The following is a 19,108-nucleotide window of genomic DNA, read 5'->3' as shown; positions in this document are numbered from 1 at the left end:
CGACTGATACCCAGACAGTTCCCGAGCAGTGATCGCTGCTCCCCGGCCAACCCCCCCCAGTTTATATACTGAGCATGACGTCATATGGTATGGAATAGCCCTTTGGTCAGTTTGGATCAACTATTCTGGCTGTGCCCCCTCCCAGTTTCTTGTGCGCCTGGCAGAGCATGGGAAGCTGAAAAAGTCCTTGACTGGCATAAGCAGTACTCAGCAACAACTAAAAACATCAGCATGTTATCAACATTCTTCTCCTACTAAATCCAAAACACAGCACTATGCCTGCTGCTAGGAAGAAAATTAACTCTATCCCAGCCGAAACCAGGACAGTATCCACCCCTTATTCTATACCATCTAGGTCATGCACAGGCCCTCCCCTTTCCAATGTGTTCCAATTAATCACCACCGCTTTCCCTATCTTGATATACACACAGATATCATTCCCTTCGTCTATGGCCCATCCCTCTAAAATGTCCATTGAGTTCATTTAGCCCATGACTTTGGGTTCCATCTGTCATCACAGTCTTTCAGAGCAGGAGAGATGGTGTGCAGTGTTGGACTGTTGCATGCTGAAGCCAGTTCTCATTCCAACATGGTTTCATCAAAGTTCATTTTCATTAAGCTGGGCAATTCTTACTGCAATACCATTGATGTGGCATATAGCAATCATAATATACAGTATTATATACTTAATATTAACCTACTGTATTATTATATTAACATGCAGTTAAGAGATAACATACAGTTAAGAGATAACATACAGTATTATAAAGCAATTAATATCATACAATTCAGTTCATTAGCTATTTTCACCCAAAATCAAATTCCCTTGAGGTACACATTGGGCTTCCCCATCCTTTCGCATCACCCACCAAGTGCACCCAGGTCCTTGAGCAAAAGCAATCCCACGAATGGGTTTGCCTTTGCCAGAGGGGGAAGTAACCCAGACTGTCTTCCCCAGCATATTTTTCATGTGCACTACAGGAACTTTATCTCCTTCTACAGTACGTAGAAGTTTTGATTGGGCAGGGCCAGCTCGATTGGCAGATCCCCTGGTGTTGACTAACCAGGTGGCTTTTGCTAAATGCGTATCCCAATGTTTAAATGTCCCAGCACCCATTGCTCTCAGGGTAGTCTTTAACAGTCCATTGGATCGCTCAATTTTCCCGGAGGCTGGTGCATGGTAAGGGATGTGATACACCCACTCAATGCCGTGCTCTTTGGCCCAGGTGTCTATGAGGTTGTTTTGGAAATGAGTCCCGTTGTCTGACTCAATTCTTTCTAGGGTGCCATGTCGCCACAGGACTTGCTTTTCAAGGCCCAGGATGGTGTTCCGGGCGGTGGCATGGGGCACGGGATATGTTTCCAACCATCCGGTGGTTGCTTCCACCATGGTGAGCACATAGCGCTTGCCTTGGCGGGTTTGTGGGAGTGTGATGTAATCAATCTGCCAGGCCTCCCCATATTTATATTTCAGCCATCGTTCACTATACCCAAGGGGCTTGAACTGCTTGGCTTGCTTGATTGCAGCGCATGTTTCACACTCATGAATAACCTGTGCAATACTGTCCATAGTTAAGTCCACCCCTCGATCACGAGCCCATTTATACGTTGCATCCCTTCCTTGATGGCCTGAGGCGTCATGGGCCCACCGGGCTATAAATAATTCACCCTTATGTTGCCAGTCCAAATCCACCTGAGCCACTTCAATCTTAGCAGCCTGATCTACTTGCTGGTTGTTTTGATGTTCTTCAGTGGCCCGACTCTTAGGTACATGAGCATCTACATGACGAACTTTTACAACCAGGTTCTCTACCCGGGCAGCAATATCTTGCCACAATGCGGCAGCCCAGATTGGTTTGCCTCTGCGCTGCCAGTTGCTCTGCTTCCATTGCTGCAGCCACCCCCACAGGGCATTTGCCACCATCCATGAGTCAGTATAGAGATAAAGGACTGGCCACTTTTCTCTTTCAGCAATATCTAAAGCCAGCTGGATGGCTTTCACCTCTGCAAACTGACTCGACTCCCCTTCTCCTTCAGCAGTTTCTGCGACTTGTCGTATAGGACTCCATACAGCAGCCTTCCACCTCCGATGCTTTCCCACAAGACGACAGGACCCATCAGTGAACAGGGCATATTGCTTTTCATTTTCTGGCAATTTATTATACAGTGGGGCCTCCTCAGCACGTGTCACCTCCTCCTCTGGTGATATTCTAAGGTTTTTTCCTTCTGGCCAGTCCATGATCACTTCCAAGATTCCTGGGTGACTGGGGTTTCCTATTCGAGCCCGTTGTGTGATCAATGCAACCCACTTACTCCATGTAGCATCAGTTGCATGATGTGTAGAGGGCACCCTCCCTTTGAACATCCAGCCCAACACCGGCAGTCGGGGTGCCAGCAGGAGCTGTGCTTCAGTACCAACCACTTCTGAAGCAGCTCGAACCCCTTCATATGCTGCCAGTATCTCTTTCTCAGTTGGAGTATAGCGGGCTTCGGATCCTCTGTATCCCCGACTCCAAAACCCTAGGGGTTGACCTCGAGTCTCCCCTGGTGCTTTCTGCCAGAGGCTCCAGGTAGGGCCATTCTCCCCGGCTGCGGTGTAGAGCACATTTTTAATATCGTGCCCTGCCCGGACTGGCCCAAGGGCTACTGCATGAACTATCTCACGTTTAATTTGTTCAAAGGCTTGTTGTTGCTCAGGGCCCCATTTGAATTCATTCTTCTTCCGGGTCACTTGATAGAGAGGGCTTACGATCTGGCTGTAATTTGGAATATGCATTCTCCAAAAACCCACAACACCTAAGAAAGCTTGTGTTTCCTTTTTGCTAGTTGGTGGGGACATAGCTGTTATTTTGTTGATCACATCCATTGGGGTCTGACGACGTCCATCTTGCCATTTTATTCCTAAAAACTGTATCTCCTGTGCAGGTCCCTTGACCTTACTTTGTTTTATGGCAAAACCAGCCTTCAGAAGGATTTGGACTATTTTCTTTCCCTTCTCAAAAAGTTCTTCTGCTGAGTTGCCCCACACAATGATGTCATCAATGTACTGCAGATGTTCTGGAGCTTCACCCTGTTCCAGTGCTGTCTGGATCAGTCCATGGGAAATGGTGGGGCTGTGCTTCCACCCCTGGGGCAGTCGGTTCCAGGTGTACTGAACACCCCTCCAGGTAAAAGCAAACTGGGGCCTGCACTCTGCTGCCAAAGGGATGGAGAAAAATGCATTAGCGATGTCAATTGTGGCATCCCACTTGGCTGCCTTTGACTCCAGTTCATATTGAAGTTCTAGCATGTCTGGCACGGCAGCACTCAGCGACGGTGTAACTTCGTTCAGGCCACGATAGTCCACTGTTAGTCTCCACTCCCCATTAGACTTTCGCACTGGCCATATGGGACTGTTAAAGGGTGAGCGAGTCTTGCTGATCACTCCCTGGCTCTCCAGTCGACGAATCAGGTTATGGATGGGAATCAAGGAGTCTCGGTTGGTGCGATATTGCCGCCTGTGCACAGTTGTGGTAGCAATCGGCACCTGTTGTTCCTCAACCTTCAGCAACCCTACAATCGAAGGGTCCTCTGAGAGACCGGGCAAGGTGGACAACTGTTTAATTTCCTCTGTCTCCAAAGCAGCTATACCAAAAGCCCACCGGTACCCTTTTGGGTCCTTGAAATACCCTCTCCTGAGGTAGTCTATGCCAAGGATGCACGGAGCGTCTGGGCCAGTCACAATGGGGTGCTTTTGCCACTCATTCCCAGTTAGGCTCACTTCAGCCTCCAGTACAGTGAGCTGTTGGGATCCCCCTGTCACTCCAGAAATACAGATGGGTTCTGCCCCTCTATAGCTTGATGGCATTAGGGTACACTGTGCACCAGTGTCCACTAGAGCCTTCTACTCCTGTGGGTCTGACGTTCCAGGCCATCGAATCCACACAGTCCAGTAAACCCGGTTGTCCCTTTCCTCCACCTGGCTGGAGGCAGGGCCCCTCTAACACTGGTCACAGTATTCGCTGTTCACTTCCTGTAAATGTGAATCAAAAGTCCCCTGATCAAGGTCGGAAGTAAAAATAGCCCTCTTACTCTGTCTCGGGAACTGCTCACTGGAAACTGGAGCTGCAATTTTCCTGGGAGAACCACCTTTTCTAATAGTTTTTCCTCGCAACTCACGCACCCGTGCCTCTAAGGTTGAGGTGGGTTTTCCATCCCACTTTCTCATGTCCTCTCCATAATCACGCAGGTAAAACCACAGGGTGCCCCGTGGTGTGTATCCTCTATATCCTCTCTCTTGAGCATAGGGACGTTGACTCCTAATGGCTGAGACACTGGTCCGTGCAGGTGGGGAGTAGGACAGATCCTCTCTGAGTTGTTGGAACTCTTGGCACATTTTTTCAGACAGTTTTTCCACAGCCGAGACACAGGCCCGTAGGGAGGAAGAGAGCTTTTCTTCGTAGTCCCGGAGTTGTCTAGCCACTTCATCCACCGTTGGTGCCTCGTCGTCTTTCCAGGCTAGTATTGCCAATGAGTTGGAATACGATGCTGGTGCGCTCCGTACCACCTTCCGCCACATGGATTGTGTGCACCTGACTTCATCTGGGTCTTTGGGTAACTGTTCATCATTCAGGTCACTGTAAATCACCTCCAGCATGCCTAATTCCCTCAGGTACTGGATACCTTTCTCTACGGTGGTCCATTTGCTTGGGCGGTATAAAACATCCTCCTTGAAGGGATACCTTTCCTTCACGCTTGACAGAAGTCGCCTCCAGAGGCTGAGCGGTTTTGCCCCTTTTCCAATTGCTTTGTCAATGCCCCCTTCCCTGGAAAGGGATCCCAGCTGCTTGGCTTCCCTACCCTCTAAATCCAGGCTACTGGCCCCGTTATCCCAGCATCGGAGCAGCCAGGTGATGATGTGCTCGCCTGGATGACGACCGAAATCTTTTCGCATATCTCGCAGCTCACTCAGGGATAGGGATCGGGTGGTCACCATCTCATTTATGGGTTCTTCCTCCTCTGGTTCTCGTGATGGCCCTGGTTCATCTTCATCCCTTACTAAACGAACTGATTTCCTCGTGTATTTTTTCTTCTGTATAGGGGCAACTGATACCGGCACAGGTTGGTTCTCTGGTTTAGCCGCAGTGCCTGCCACTGGGGTTGGAGTGGCTGCAGTACCTGTGGTGGGTGTTGGAGTAGCTGCAGTGCCTGTGGTGGGTGTTGGAGTAGCTGCAGTGCTTGTGGCTGTGGTTGGAGTAGCCACAGCGCCTGTTGTTTTGTCATCAGATCCAGAGACCCTCTCTTTCCCTTGAGGGTACTGAATAGTGTTGAACAGGGCTCTATAAGCATGGGCCAGTCCCCAGCATGTTGCAATGAGTTGTGTCTCTTTGGAGTTGCCAGGGTGAGAACATACTTCTTCCAAATACTTTACTAGTTCTTCAGGATTCTGCACTTGTTCAGGGGTGAAGTTCCAAAACACTGGAGGTCCCCACTGCCCTAGGTACTTGCGCATACGATCCCACACACCCTGCCACTCATAACTCTCCAGCCTTGGGGCAGATCTCTGGATGATATTCTTAAATTGCTTACTAACCTTTGTCAAAACCTAAACAATATTCCCAAGAAGTATCAATAGAAGTATCTTAAATGCCCAGGGATGTTCAAAATACTGAAAACTTTCTGTAATGAGGGAGGAAGCATTATAGAATAAGGTAATGAAGGTGCCATTCTGTAGTTCCTCCACAACAAACATCTCCGAGGGAAAGGTATAATTGCTAACTCTCTCCATGAGGTGGTACCCGAAGTACAGTAATGACTTGTGTATAAAACCCAGATAGAAAACCATGCTCAAGGTCAGGATTTTGATAAGGAACCTCCCAATCAAAACATCCTTAATCACTACAGAGCATAGCGCAATGCACAGACCAACACCAAGCTTTAACATGCACAGCCAAGAAAAGAACATGGTACAGATCAGATGAACTAATATCATGACCGGCAACTGTTAACAGATTCCTTAATACACTCTAGTTAATCTGTTCTTATCTCAAACCCTTCGTGCCCCACGTTGGGCGCCAAAAAGGACTGTCGTGGTTTAGTCCCAGCCAGCAACTCAGTACCACGCAGCCGCTCGCTCACTCCCCCTACCCCGATGGGATGGGGGAGAGAATCGGAGGAGTAAGAGGGAGAAACACTCCTGGGTTGAGATAAGAACAGTTTAATAATTAAAATAAAATAAAGTAAAATAATAATAATAACAATATAATAATAATAGTAATAATAATATACAAAGCAAGTGATGCACAATGCAATTGCTCACCACCCACCAACCGATACCCAGACAGTTCCCGAGCAGCGATCGCTGCTCCCTGGCCAACCCCCCCCAGTTTATATACTGAGCATGACATCATATGGTATGGAATAGCCCTTTGGTCAGTTTGGATCAACTATTCTGGCTGTGCCCCCTCCCAGTTTCTTGTGCCCCTGGCAGAGCATGGGAAGCTGAAAAAGTCCTTGACTAGCATAAGCAGTACTCAGCAACAACTAAAAACATCAGCATGTTATCAACATTCTTCTCCTACTAAATCCAAACCACAGCACTATGCCTGCTGCTAGGAAGAAAATTAACTCTATCCCAGCCGAAACCAGGACAAGCAAGCTACTGAGAGTGGTGGTGGGGGTTCGGGGTTTTTTTTGGTTGTTGTTTTTTTTTTTACAGTACTAAAGTCAGATTCACTTTTTAATGATGAACCAGAGTAAGGAGTAAGTGGATACCTTCTGCACAGCACAGAGCTTTAAGCAATTAAGAAGAGAGAGAAGGCTTGGATTTTCTCACTGCATGTTACCACTTTTTTAGAGATTTTTATGGAACATTGGTTCCATAAAGAGCAATCTCTTAAGACTTTTTTTTTGCTTAGTTGCTTCTGAGAAGCTTCCTATTAAAAGGAGTTTGGGGGTTTTTTAAGCAAGATTTTTATGAGAGGAAACCAATTAATTTTTCAGATTATTAGATTGTATTTTCAGCCTGTATTACAAGGGCAAGCATTTGCGATGCATAATTTACGAAGTAAGTGATTTTGAATTTCTGTGTGTGTTTTCTTCATCACCTCATGGAAGTATTTTGCTGTAACTTAATACCAGGTAGAGCTTTCATGGACTTAAGATACGTGAATGAAAGTCAAGTACCTCAGTACCTCTCCAAGTTATACAGGGAATGGGGAATTGCCTATCTGCCTCCTGTCTTTTCTTGCCTGCAAGCTAGGCTAGTCTGAACTGAGCACTAACCTGATTATACAAGTGTGGGCAGTCCAGAATTCAGTCACCAGTGAAAGCCTGGAGAAGTAATTTTTCCTGAAAGCCTTTATTCAACGGAATAAAAAAATCTTACTGATCCCACACAAGACCTAAATGCAGCAATGTAGTCTTTGTAGGAAATTTTTATAACCTAATTTATATAATTACCTTGGCAACTCAACTGTTTTGGTAGCAGGTGGGCTAAACCTCCAAGTTCAGTGTTTGGACTTGTGTCTAGGATGATTTTAAGTATCCTATTTCATTTTGGAAATGGAAGGAATCTTTGGAGCATGTCTACCTAAACAGGGAAGGGAGAATCTACTTCAAAATGAATTTAAGCTTGTTAACATATAAAGCTAACTAGCATGCATTTTTTGGTAGCTGTTGGTACTCCAGATGTTCTTATATGTTAATGCTTGTCTAAAGGGGGTGAGCTGATGAGGGGCACAGAAGGAGGGTAGATGTGCGTGAAATATTTGGGAAGGATATACATTGTGTTAATTTTTTTAATGAGTATTTGTGAGACAGAGCACATTTCAGCCACACCAGGATTTCTTATGCTGTAGGCACAGATAGTTGCTACAGCTATTCTTTGTTGTGGTTATTTTTGGTATCTGGTTTTCTGCCCCCATAGATTATAGTGAGTATAAAGCATGTGGATTGCTTTACATAGCATTCTGCTCTGGAATTAATAGTCTATTCTGTACGTATTTCTTCCAAGAGGTCTGAGAGAGTTACAGTCAACGATGGGGGGGAGTTAAGAAGGAGTATTTCTAAATGGTAGGAGAATACTGATGACATAACGTCAAGCGAGGAAGAAGACACTGACAAGGACTCTTGCTTTTAAAAACAATTAACTTGATAAATATCTGAATGAGAACAGGGTAGAGAAGCAGCATGAAAGGGCAGACTGAACCTTGTTGTATCCTGACAGACTGGCTTTTTATGTTCAGCAAAATAATTTTTCAAGATATTGCTCAATTTTGACTTTCTTCCATGGTTTAGGAAACTGCTGAATGTAAGATTACAATATTTGATTTTTAGATTTCAAAATGAGTTAATCCAGACCGATTGAAATTGTATTTTATTACAAAATGATAAGGGGGGAAGGCATTTCTGCAGTAAGCACATTTTATATAATAATATCAAGTATATCAGACCTGTGTGTCCATTAAAATTATAGAAATCTGTACAGTTCAAAAACATAATCCATATTTCATTATGTGGAGATATATGTTTCTGTGTGTATGTATGTGTATAATGTGTGTCTAATGTTTTCCCTTCCACATCTTTAATATGTAAAGTAGGTCCACAAGCCTTTTATAGCTTTTTGAATGGTAAACTTCAGGCATCTGAGTAGGAGAATGAAACGGAGAAGTGACCGACCTACCTCTAAAGGGAGCTGCCCTGTGTGTGAGTGTGCGTGTTGTGTGCACATGTGTGTAAGAGCTACGTGCTGCAGCATATCAGCCTTTTGTCATCCTGCCAGGATTGGACTGTACCATGCTGCAAATTCAGGAAAACGAACTGGGAATGTGGGTGAGGAGAGAGAGCTCAGTCCTTTTCTTTGTAATACCAGGTATATATTGCAGTTCTGCTAAATGTAGATTCTTTCAGAAACTAAAAATGTTTTGTGTAGAACAAAATGATGAAACAGGAATGGTCTGGTGACATTCTTTTGACATGATTGGCTGAGGTTTATGATGTAATAGGTTACAGTGCAGCCCCTTATAGGTTTTAAAATGAATTCCAAGACACCATTACAAAGAGAGCCTGACACTTTTCTTGTATCTGAGCTTACTCAGTGAAACTCATACAAATGTACAATACTGTTTGGAATATGGAAGAACTGGATATAGAATATCCTAAGACAGATATAAATTGTGGCACAGACTTGATGTTTTACATAGAAATGGATCCACCAGGTAAAACTGCAGTCTTATTATGGAAGACTTAATTCATTTTGGTCTTTACGATAGCTGCTGAAAATTTCTTAGTGGATATGTAGGATTTCTTTACTTTGTCATTGATACAAATAGGTTTTTTTTTTTTTCCTTTTTTCCATAAATTAGCATTAAATTGTATTTTAGTGCATGGTTATAGTAATTAGAATCATAACCTGTAGAAATACCTGTCTGCTTACTTTTACTGTTTCCTGTTTTGATTTTATTCTGTCAGATGTAGTTCTGGCTCTGCTATTTATATCATAAAAAATTTGCATTTCTTTTATTATTATTTTTGCTATCTCTGTTCCACACTGTGACTAAAGGAGATGCTGTAATAATACTTTTATTTCCTGAAACAGTGATTACAAATTGTTGGTTTGGATTGTTTGAGGAAAAACATATTTTAAAATCCAGCAATATTAATTGAATACCTGATATCACATCATTTTTTCATATTGTATAAAAAAAAATGCTTTCTTGATATTCATTGCAACTGTAAAAACATTGTCTTTTGTAGCCAGTCATAATATACAGACAGGGATGTTCGTAAGGAATATTGTACTTACTGGAGAACTAAAAGAGCTGGGTTGATTTTTAATCCTGATTCCAATTCCCCCTTGCTACTAAATCAGGAGTGCTGCAGTATTTTCTCTGGCACCCACTGGTATATGTATACAGCTTTGACATTGAGAAAAGGGGGATGTGGTTTTTAATCAGTCCTGGCATTTGGAACACAATTTATTCTGTAGAATACTAAGATTAACACAAGGGATATTTGGGTCACAGATGGGTTTCTTAAAGTGTTTTTTGGCAAATCATCGCACAGAATGCTGAGGATCACAGAAAGACATATTTTATTATTTATATTCATCTGAAGATAATGGAAGAAGGTAAAAGCAAAGTTCAGCTTTTTTTTTTTCACAAATGCTTTCTTCACAGGGGGAGGAAATGAGTATGATGTTATATTTTGCTTAAAATATATTATTGCAAGACTAACATACTTTTTTGAAACAGTGCATCTTTCTTGTTTAATTATATTGTTTTCAGTAAAATATCATGATTTCTCCAATGTCTTTTAAAGACTGTTAGTGATGGAAAACTCTATTTTGTAACTATTTTTGTTTTTTCTCATTCATGCAATAATGTGTAATTTCAAGGAATATATGGTCAGGTTTTCAATGAGTTATAATCAACTTTTTCCCCCTTCATCTGCAGCACTGCCTCCTAAGCCACCAAAACCTAATACTGTAACTAACAATGGCATGAATAACAACATGTCATTACAAGATGCTGAATGGTACTGGGGGGATATCTCAAGGTAAATCAGCTCAAGACATGTATTTCTTATGTTTGGCTTTATGTTCTTGCTGTTATTCTGTGTGTATGTATTCTTCATAAGTATAGAAAAATTACAGTTCTAAAAGCCGTTTTTAGGATATTTTCCAACACAAACATATTACAGTTGGTTTTATTCCAAGCATGACTAAAAAGTTACTGGCAGTCAGTTAGAATGTAATATGTGAAATGATTTGGTGGTTGTTCTGTTATTTTAAGACAGCTATATGAAATGCTAGCATGAAAGGACAACACCAAGAAATAAGTATTTTCTTCTTGTCTTTCATCCAGAACCTCAACTGTAGGCACAATAGTTAACAAGCCAGACTAACAAGTGCCATATATTAGCAACATTTTTAACTGTACTATATATAGGTACATTAGACCAGCACTGGCTGCTCCAGTTGTGCAGGCTTGTATGAACAAGCAGAAAGACCTTTGCATGAATATAACTTTATTCCAGCAGTGAGAGGACATAGAATATACCATTTTTATATCCCAGTTGTTCTCTAGTAATGTTAAATAAGCTATTAAATAACTGTATTTATTAATATGGAGATCAAGAAGGCTTATAAAAAACAATTTAAAAACAGAATAATTTAGAGCACAGTTAGAAGGTAAATGAGTGAGAAGTAGCTGAAATAATTGGTTACTTTTGCTTTCGTTTTAGAGAAGAAGTAAATGAGAAGCTTCGAGACACTGCTGATGGTACCTTTTTGGTACGAGATGCTTCAACCAAAATGCATGGAGACTACACACTTACACTAAGGTAAAATAATTATGCTAGGTCTGTAATACCTGACAGTAAAATGCAATACTTTATTTAAAATACAGTGTTCCTTAGGAAATAGTATTTGAAGTATGCCTAACTTTTCAACAAACTTTATTTGCAGGAAAGGAGGAAATAACAAATTAATCAAAATATTTCACCGAGATGGGAAATACGGCTTTTCTGACCCATTAACTTTCAACTCTGTGGTCGAGCTAATAAACCACTACCGGAATGAATCTCTAGCCCAGTATAATCCTAAACTGGATGTAAAATTGCTGTATCCAGTATCTAAGTACCAGCAGGTAATTTGGTCTATTTTCTTTGTGTTACACTTAAATACAGAGAAATTACTGCAGTGGAGTCATTTATCATGAAGAACTTCAGCTCTGTTAATGTTTGAAAAAATAAAGTGGGTATAAAAATGGATGTTTTTGTTTAAAACCAACTCCACAATTTGCAGATACATTATTAAGAAATAAACTTATGTTAATAAATATCCCACTCATTAATGATGAAATATATAATTTTCAGTATAAAGCTGAACACTTGCAATGCAAAATTGCTTTTTTTCATTAATTTTATTTCTAATTTTCATATTATGCATATAGTATATCATATCTCCATATTGATAAAAGAGAAGTCACATTTACCATGTAACTATCTGGTCATCTTTAAGCAGTTTTATCCTGAAAATCTGTGCGATATAATTGTTTCTTTACGGAATGTCTTTCCTTCTGCTCATTATCCCAGGATCAAGTTGTAAAAGAGGATAGCATTGAAGCAGTGGGAAAGAAATTACATGAATATAATACCCAGTTTCAAGAAAAAAGCCGAGAATATGACAGACTCTATGAAGACTACACAAGAACATCTCAGGTGAGCTAGATTTGAAACCAAAGGGAGAGTGGAAGACTTCTGTAGATTTAGAAGAATATTACTGTAAATTCATACCACCATTTTCCTCCATCCTCCTCCCTTCCACCACCACTACCATTGCCCAAAAGCAGAAACATATCTGATGTGCCCATTCAGTATAGTAGAATTGCTTACTCATGTTTGAATAGTCACCACCTGTAACCTAACCCTGTGCTCAAGTCTGACACCTGCATCCAAAGCAAGCACAGAACTGACTTGATTTACCAACAGTTCTGCATACTGACCTCATCAAGTTGAGTTAACATTTTCAAGACACATCTGCAGGGAAGCATTGTATTTTATTACTAGTTTTTTAAGGGTCTGGTTTCACCTATGCAGGGTGGAGTGATGACATGTGTAGATACAGTGCAGGAATGAAAAGCTGCCTCTATCCTTCTTACATCATAATAAACTATTAGACAAGTCTTGAAGTGCCAGTGAATTAGTGCTGTTTTACAGTCCCAGAATCAAGATTGCTTCTTAAAATGTTCAGGAAATACACCTCAAAATAATTGAAGAAAGGTGGAGGAGTGCAGGCAACTTCAACTTAAAATACTTAGCTATTGACTAGCTACGTAGGGGCAGGAGGATAGACTAGATGACCTCGAGACCTGTCCAGCCCAATATCTTATACCTTTATTTCAGAAAGCCAGATGTACTTCTAAGGACATTAGCTGGTACAAAGGGCAAAGTGCATTGCCATAAGGCTCTAATCATCACAAATAAAACTTATTTATACAAAACAAAGATTGTAGCTAGCTCTTTGTCTAGCAGTTTTCTTTCTTGGAAAACCTTATCGCAGAAAGCCTCATCATGGTAGCCTTTTGTATAGGCCTGTTTTCTCTGTTTTGTAAGGCTCTGCAGACAGAATGTGTTCTGGTAAAGGAATATTGAAGTCATTCTGTTGCAACATACTGAAGTGTTTCTGCGATACAAGCCAATAAATCATCCCCTCTGTTTGATAACAACTGTAATAACAATTATTTTATTTTCAGGAAATTCAAATGAAAAGAACAGCTATTGAAGCATTTAATGAAACAATAAAAATATTTGAAGAGCAGTGCCAGACGCAAGAAAGATACAGTAAGGAATACATTGAAAAATTTAAACGGGAAGGAAATGAAAAAGAAATACAAAGGTCAGTGTTTATATTTCAAATTGTATGATTTTGAAGAAAGAAACAATGCCAAATATAGATCTGTCTAAAACTAAAGCAAGTTGGCAAGTTTGAAGTTGTTAAGTTGTAAGCACAGCAAGGCTCAAATGGGGTAGATGTGAACTTGCAAAATGTGTACCTACATCTAGAGAAATAATCTGTTCTCTTAAATATCTACATGAGAAAATAGCAGATATAAAGTCATGAATAAGACTTCATCAGAGTATAACCTACCACATTATTCCATTCAGAATTATGCACAACTATGAAAAACTGAAGTCTCGAATAAGTGAAATTGTGGACAGCAGGCGTAGATTAGAAGAGGATTTAAAGAAGCAAGCAGCTGAATATAGAGAGATAGACAAGCGTATGAACAGCATTAAGCCAGACCTCATACAGCTGAGGAAGACAAGAGATCAGTACTTGATGTGAGTATCATTATTAATTAACAAAACTTTTTTTTAAAAGTTTTTTTTTTATTGGCATCTAACTTCTGTGACTAACAATTAATTTTATTTGCAATTATTGTCCAGGTGGCTGACTCAAAAAGGTGTTCGGCAAAAGAAGCTAAATGAATGGCTTGGAAATGAAAATACAGAAGAGTGAGTATTAAAAGATTTAAATGTTACTGGCATTTCAAGTCATCTTACGCAAAAGTGAAATAAAGCATATTTAATTCCAGGACCACACAGAGGAAATCTCAAGCCTAGCTCTCCAGTAACAATGCACACTGTTAACACATGGCAGCCTACATAATTGTTGTGGTTTAGCCCCAGCCAGCAACTCAGCACCACGCAGCCACTCACTCACTCCCCCTACCCCGATGGGATGGGGGAGAGAATCAGAGGAGTAAGAGTGAGAAACACTCCTGGGTTGAGATAAGAACAGTTTAATAATTAAAATAAAGTAAAATAGTAATTATAATAATAACAATATAATAATAATAATAATATACAAAGCAAGTGATGCACAATGCAATTGCTCACCACCTGCCGACCGATACCCAGACAGTTCCCGAGCAGCGATCGCTGCTCCCCGGCCAACCCCCCCAGTTCATATACTGAGCATGACGTCATATGGTATGGAATAGCCCTTTGGCCAGTTTGGGTCAGCTGTCCTGGCTATGCCCCCTCCCAGCTTCTTGTGCACCTGGCAGAGCATGGGAAGCTGAAAAGTCCTTGACTGGCATAAGCGGTACTGAGCAACAACTAAACCATCAGCGTGTTATCAGCATTCTTCTCATCCTAAATCCAAAACACAGCACTATGCCTGCTACTGGGAAGAAAATTAACTCTATCCCAGCTGAAACCAGGACAGTAATGCAAATATTAGAAAAGACTCTGTCTCACCCACTACTCTGCCATTATTCAAGGAAGTGCATAATCAAGTTACTTTAGCAAAGCACTGGAATTTAACCTGTGTCTTTATTCTTATCAGCCAAATGAAGATCATAAGGTGTTAGTATCTTGTAGATATGTCATATGGATAGATAAATTGTTCAGAAGGTCCCTTAGGCATGGGTAGGCTATTTCCAAATTTCAAGCGTTGGTACCATGGTGCTATCTAGTATAGTGGTACCCACATCAGTATATCATGTTGCTATTGGAGATGATAAAATTGTGTATGATGAAGAATGGTCCTTTTCTGGTTGTGTGGTCTGGTTAATTTTTCTGGGAAATGGCAGGATAGTATTCTGTCATTTCAGCAATTCAGTTTAGTATACGTTCTGACTGGGGCTTGGCTACTGAATACGTTTCACTTCATTCCTGGGAAAAAAGCAAAAAGCACCTGGGTGGTGCAAATGTATACCAAATTTAAACAAAAGCAAGCCACAAAATAATATCAAAAGTGTAGTAACAGTGAAGAATGAACAAATAGAAAACCAAAGTTGTCTAAGTAATATTCATATCAACATTTTCTGCTGATGTAGTTTCCTGTGCATGCCTTTTACACTGCCTGGCTGAACATATAGCAAAAGCAGCACACTGACAATGACTGTTTTGTGGATTTACATTCTAACTTTGTCCACATTAGTGGTCTATTTTAATTTGGCTTGGTTTACTGAGTCTCCTACTGTTATCCTGGAAATTGTGCATCTCTGCTGCGGCTGCATTGGTAGAAGCAGGGGATAAAAATGGCATACACATTTTAAAGCCATGTTGTTCACTCAGTCTTAGCACAGCTCAAAGATGATATGATGGAAAATATGTAGACACCTGTTTCCACTGGTACTCCCATCAGTTGAACAGTAGACAAAGAACAATGCCAGGTCATGGTTTTAACGTAGCATCAAAATAGTAAGTGAAACTGTTTAAAGAAAGTCTTCCTTTTCTCTCACTCTGTGACTCTCCTTCCCAGCGAGTCTGGTAAGCGCTCAGGTTTCTGCTGAAAAATTAAACTTTGAGAATATGAATTTTTTCTAAAGTTGTAAGGCAGAAAAAAATCAATATAATAAGCAGCAGTAAAAATAGGAATCCCTTTCTCTAGGTGCTGATTGAAAATAGAGCCACTGCTGAATGCATTTCAATATCTTGCAGGACAAAGGAGTACGATGGGATGAGGGAGTTAGAGAGAGTGTCATCTGAAACAAAAGCACCTTTCTTTCTGAAAAATTGAATTCTGTGTGTTCTGCATGAGATTGCTGATTTCTGTAGGCTACTTTGAGAATCTTCAGAAAGACAGAACTGTGGATGAGTGAGAAGTCATGTTTTCTTAGAGCAAGAAAAACTGATTAAAAACCTATTACGGAAAGAATAAATACATTAGCCAAACACAGACTGATTGCAAGCTGAGCAGGAGAGGCAGGGCCCACCAGTGCAGGCTGTTGTGCAAGTGGGGAGCTCCGGAACTGCAGAATATCAAAGTGGTGTCCACACAGCCGAACCGGAGACATCTTCTTTCATGGTGGGCTTTAGCTCAGAGGGTTCTATATAACTCTGAATCAGTTTTATAGTTGGTGGCTGTTTTGGTAGAGAAGGCCCTATATTATATGCTCTTCTCATAATCTGGTTATAAGGAGAGAGAGCACTCTACTATTCCACCCTTTCCACAAAGCCATCTCCCCTATGAATAATTAACCTGTCTACCTATACAACTGCTCATAGCTTTCCCAAGCAGCAGCTGTAGTCGATACATTGCATGATTTTTCACTGCTGACCAAATGTTCTGATCTTAGGAAATGAAGATGACTCAGAGGTTATTGATTTCATTGGGCTTGCTATTTACCAAAACAGTGACCAACAGCTGAAGTACTGAAGTGCTCGCAGTAGATTCTGAAAGATAACACAGCATCCTTTTATATCCTTCTTCAGATTTACATGAGTGTTTTTAAAAGAAACAAGGACCAGAACTTATATTTTATTTTTATTCAGTGGTCAAAATGTTGTGGTATTATATGGTTTACATCCCTAGTTTTACCAGGGAGACATCCTACTAACCACTGACTTTTTTTGTTTTTTCAAGTAATATGAAAGGGGGACTACTTAATTAATGGATTTTGCTCTGCAACGTGTTTCACAAACACATTTTGTCCTATTTCAACAGCCAATATTCTATAATAGAAGATGATGAGGACTTGCCCCATCATGATGAGAGAACGTGGAATGTGGGAAATATCAATAGAAGTCAAGCTGAAAATCTGCTGCGGGGAAAGCGAGATGGAACATTCCTTGTTCGAGAGAGCAGCAAACAAGGCTGCTATGCCTGCTCTGTTGTGTACGTACCCTAATTTGTGAATGATGTAACCAACATTTGAGGCACATACCTTGAGCCGGGGCAGATAGACACTTGCATATATATAGATCCCATAGGATCTTTGGGCTTAGAAGCAGACCAACAAGTCCTGAGGCCATCCTTATTGCTGCTCCATTTCCTACACAGCTCAGACCTGTGCCACTCCCACAGATGAGCCTCATGGAGAAGAAGGGAAACCAGAGCATGCATGCACTCCTTTATGTGCAGCTGCTAAGTCCTGCCTATCTCCTGCCTCCCTAAGCTACTACAACATCTGGGAATTTGGGTTAAACCTAGGCTTTTACCATTATCCCACCACAGAAGACAGGAATTCTATGTAGTGACTAGCACTTTAAGATTTATTGCCATACCATATTTTCTTGCTTAACTTTACTGTACTGACAAAGTAAAAACTGGTTGGGTGTTTTTTTTTTCCCTCTTTAGGGTGGATGGAGAAGTAAAGCACTGTGTGATAAACAAAACACCTACTGGGTACGGATTTGCAGAGCCATATAACTTGTACAATTCGCTCAAAGAACTGGTGCTACATTATCAACACACATCACTCGTGCAGCACAATGACTCTCTCAATGTCACACTAGCCTACCCAGTATATGCACAGCAGAGGCGATGAAGATCTTAATACTCTGGGTTGTTTGGTTTTTTTGTAAAGAAAAGATTTGACAACATTGAGGCCTTTGGAGAGAGAAGGCTCCTTTCAGCCTTACTCAAGAATTTGAGCTGCAGTATCAAAGCTATCTGTCTTCAGATGGGACTAGAGCTTTCCTTCACAGCTGCAGTTGGAGAGATCACAGTATTAAGCTGTGAATGTATGTTTCTAGTCTGAAGTGCTTTTTTTTAATTAAGAAAAGAAAAACAAAAGAGAGAGAAATCCTAACTTGATCTCCCTGCAGGGACATAGAGGCCTTTAACCATGGTGCTTGTTTATGACCACTTCTGAAGCTTTACCAGCTAGAACGTTGGATTCTCCAGACACAAGGTGTAAGAGGTCTTTGTCATTTGGTTATTGGAATTTCTTGGTCATGACCTGGCTTGGATTTGGTGTTACTGCACTCAGTGGATCCAGACACGCAGCATTGTGGATTTTTTGGTTTCTGGTGAATGATATGTAGCAGAATGGCACTTTCATTTCTAAGGGACACTTTAAAAGGGTTTCAGTTACAATATGTTGTTCAGAGGAATTGTAATAGTGAAGTGCCAGGAAGTGTTTTGTTTAGATGTTTAAAAATACTGTTTTAAGAATATATTTAAGACTGAAGAAAACAGGACTTTCAATGGCATACAGTATATAATAATGTACATAGTATTGGATGACTAACTATCATTGATGGAAACTGTCAATACCAAACTGCTTCTCTTTTCCCTTTTGTTTGCTGAAATCTGAATTCTTAGACCATGCTATGCAATACTCAGTCTTCTTTAGGCTATAGTCTTCTCTCAAGCATATCTACAGGTTAAGCTTGCTTTTCTTTCTTGTTTCATAGAATCATAGAATCGTTTAGGTTGGAAAAGACCTTTAAGATCATCCAGTCCAACCATTAACCTAACATTATCAAGTCCATCACTAAACCAATCAAGGGTAGACTAGACTAAACCATGTCCCAAAGTGCTACATCTACCCGTTTTTTGAACGCTTCCAGGGATGGTGACTCCACCACCTCTCTGGGCAGCCTGTTCCAATGCTTGACCACCCTTTCCGTGAAGAAATTTCTCCTAATATCCAACCTAAACCTCCCCTGGCGCAGCTTGAGCCCATTTCCTCTTGTCCTATCGCTAACTACATGGGAGAAGAGACCAACACCCACCTCACTACAACCTCCTTTCAGGTAGTTGTAGAGAGCGATAAGGTCCCCCCTCAGCCTCCTCTTCTCCAGACTAAACAACCCCAGTTCCCTCAGCCGCTCCCCATCAGCCCTGTGCTCCAGACCCTTCACCAGCCTTGTTGCCCTTCTCTGAACA

General features: G+C 41.1%; 1 protein-coding gene across 3 annotated transcripts in view; it reads left to right on the top strand.

The window, feature by feature from the left end:
• LOC142592844 (phosphatidylinositol 3-kinase regulatory subunit alpha-like) overlaps nucleotides 1-17,762 on the top strand; it is an 82,644-nt gene extending 64,882 nt beyond the window's left edge. The window contains exons 1-10 of one of the 3 annotated variants that reach the window (XM_075725551.1): nucleotides 7,030-7,045; nucleotides 10,434-10,536; nucleotides 11,224-11,322; nucleotides 11,447-11,627; nucleotides 12,076-12,201; nucleotides 13,236-13,378; nucleotides 13,648-13,824; nucleotides 13,930-13,998; nucleotides 16,940-17,110; nucleotides 17,573-17,762. In XM_075725551.1, coding sequence (XP_075581666.1) covers nucleotides 7,030-7,045; nucleotides 10,434-10,536; nucleotides 11,224-11,322; nucleotides 11,447-11,627; nucleotides 12,076-12,201; nucleotides 13,236-13,378; nucleotides 13,648-13,824; nucleotides 13,930-13,998; nucleotides 16,940-17,110; nucleotides 17,573-17,762 — 1,275 coding nt within the window. Of the gene's footprint in view, nucleotides 1-7,029; nucleotides 7,046-9,091; nucleotides 9,198-10,433; nucleotides 10,537-11,223; nucleotides 11,323-11,446; nucleotides 11,628-12,075; nucleotides 12,202-13,235; nucleotides 13,379-13,647; nucleotides 13,825-13,929; nucleotides 13,999-16,939; nucleotides 17,111-17,572 lie in introns of those variants that run through there. The other 2 variants (XM_075725550.1, XM_075725549.1) reach the window with 2 other exon arrangements.
• Nucleotides 17,763-19,108: the final 1,346 nt, after the last annotated feature.

The sequence above is a fragment of the Pelecanus crispus genome, chromosome W (assembly GCF_030463565.1).
Source record: "Pelecanus crispus isolate bPelCri1 chromosome W, bPelCri1.pri, whole genome shotgun sequence".
NCBI lineage: Eukaryota > Metazoa > Chordata > Aves > Pelecaniformes > Pelecanidae > Pelecanus > Pelecanus crispus.
This window is presented reverse-complemented; position numbering and strand designations above follow the sequence as displayed.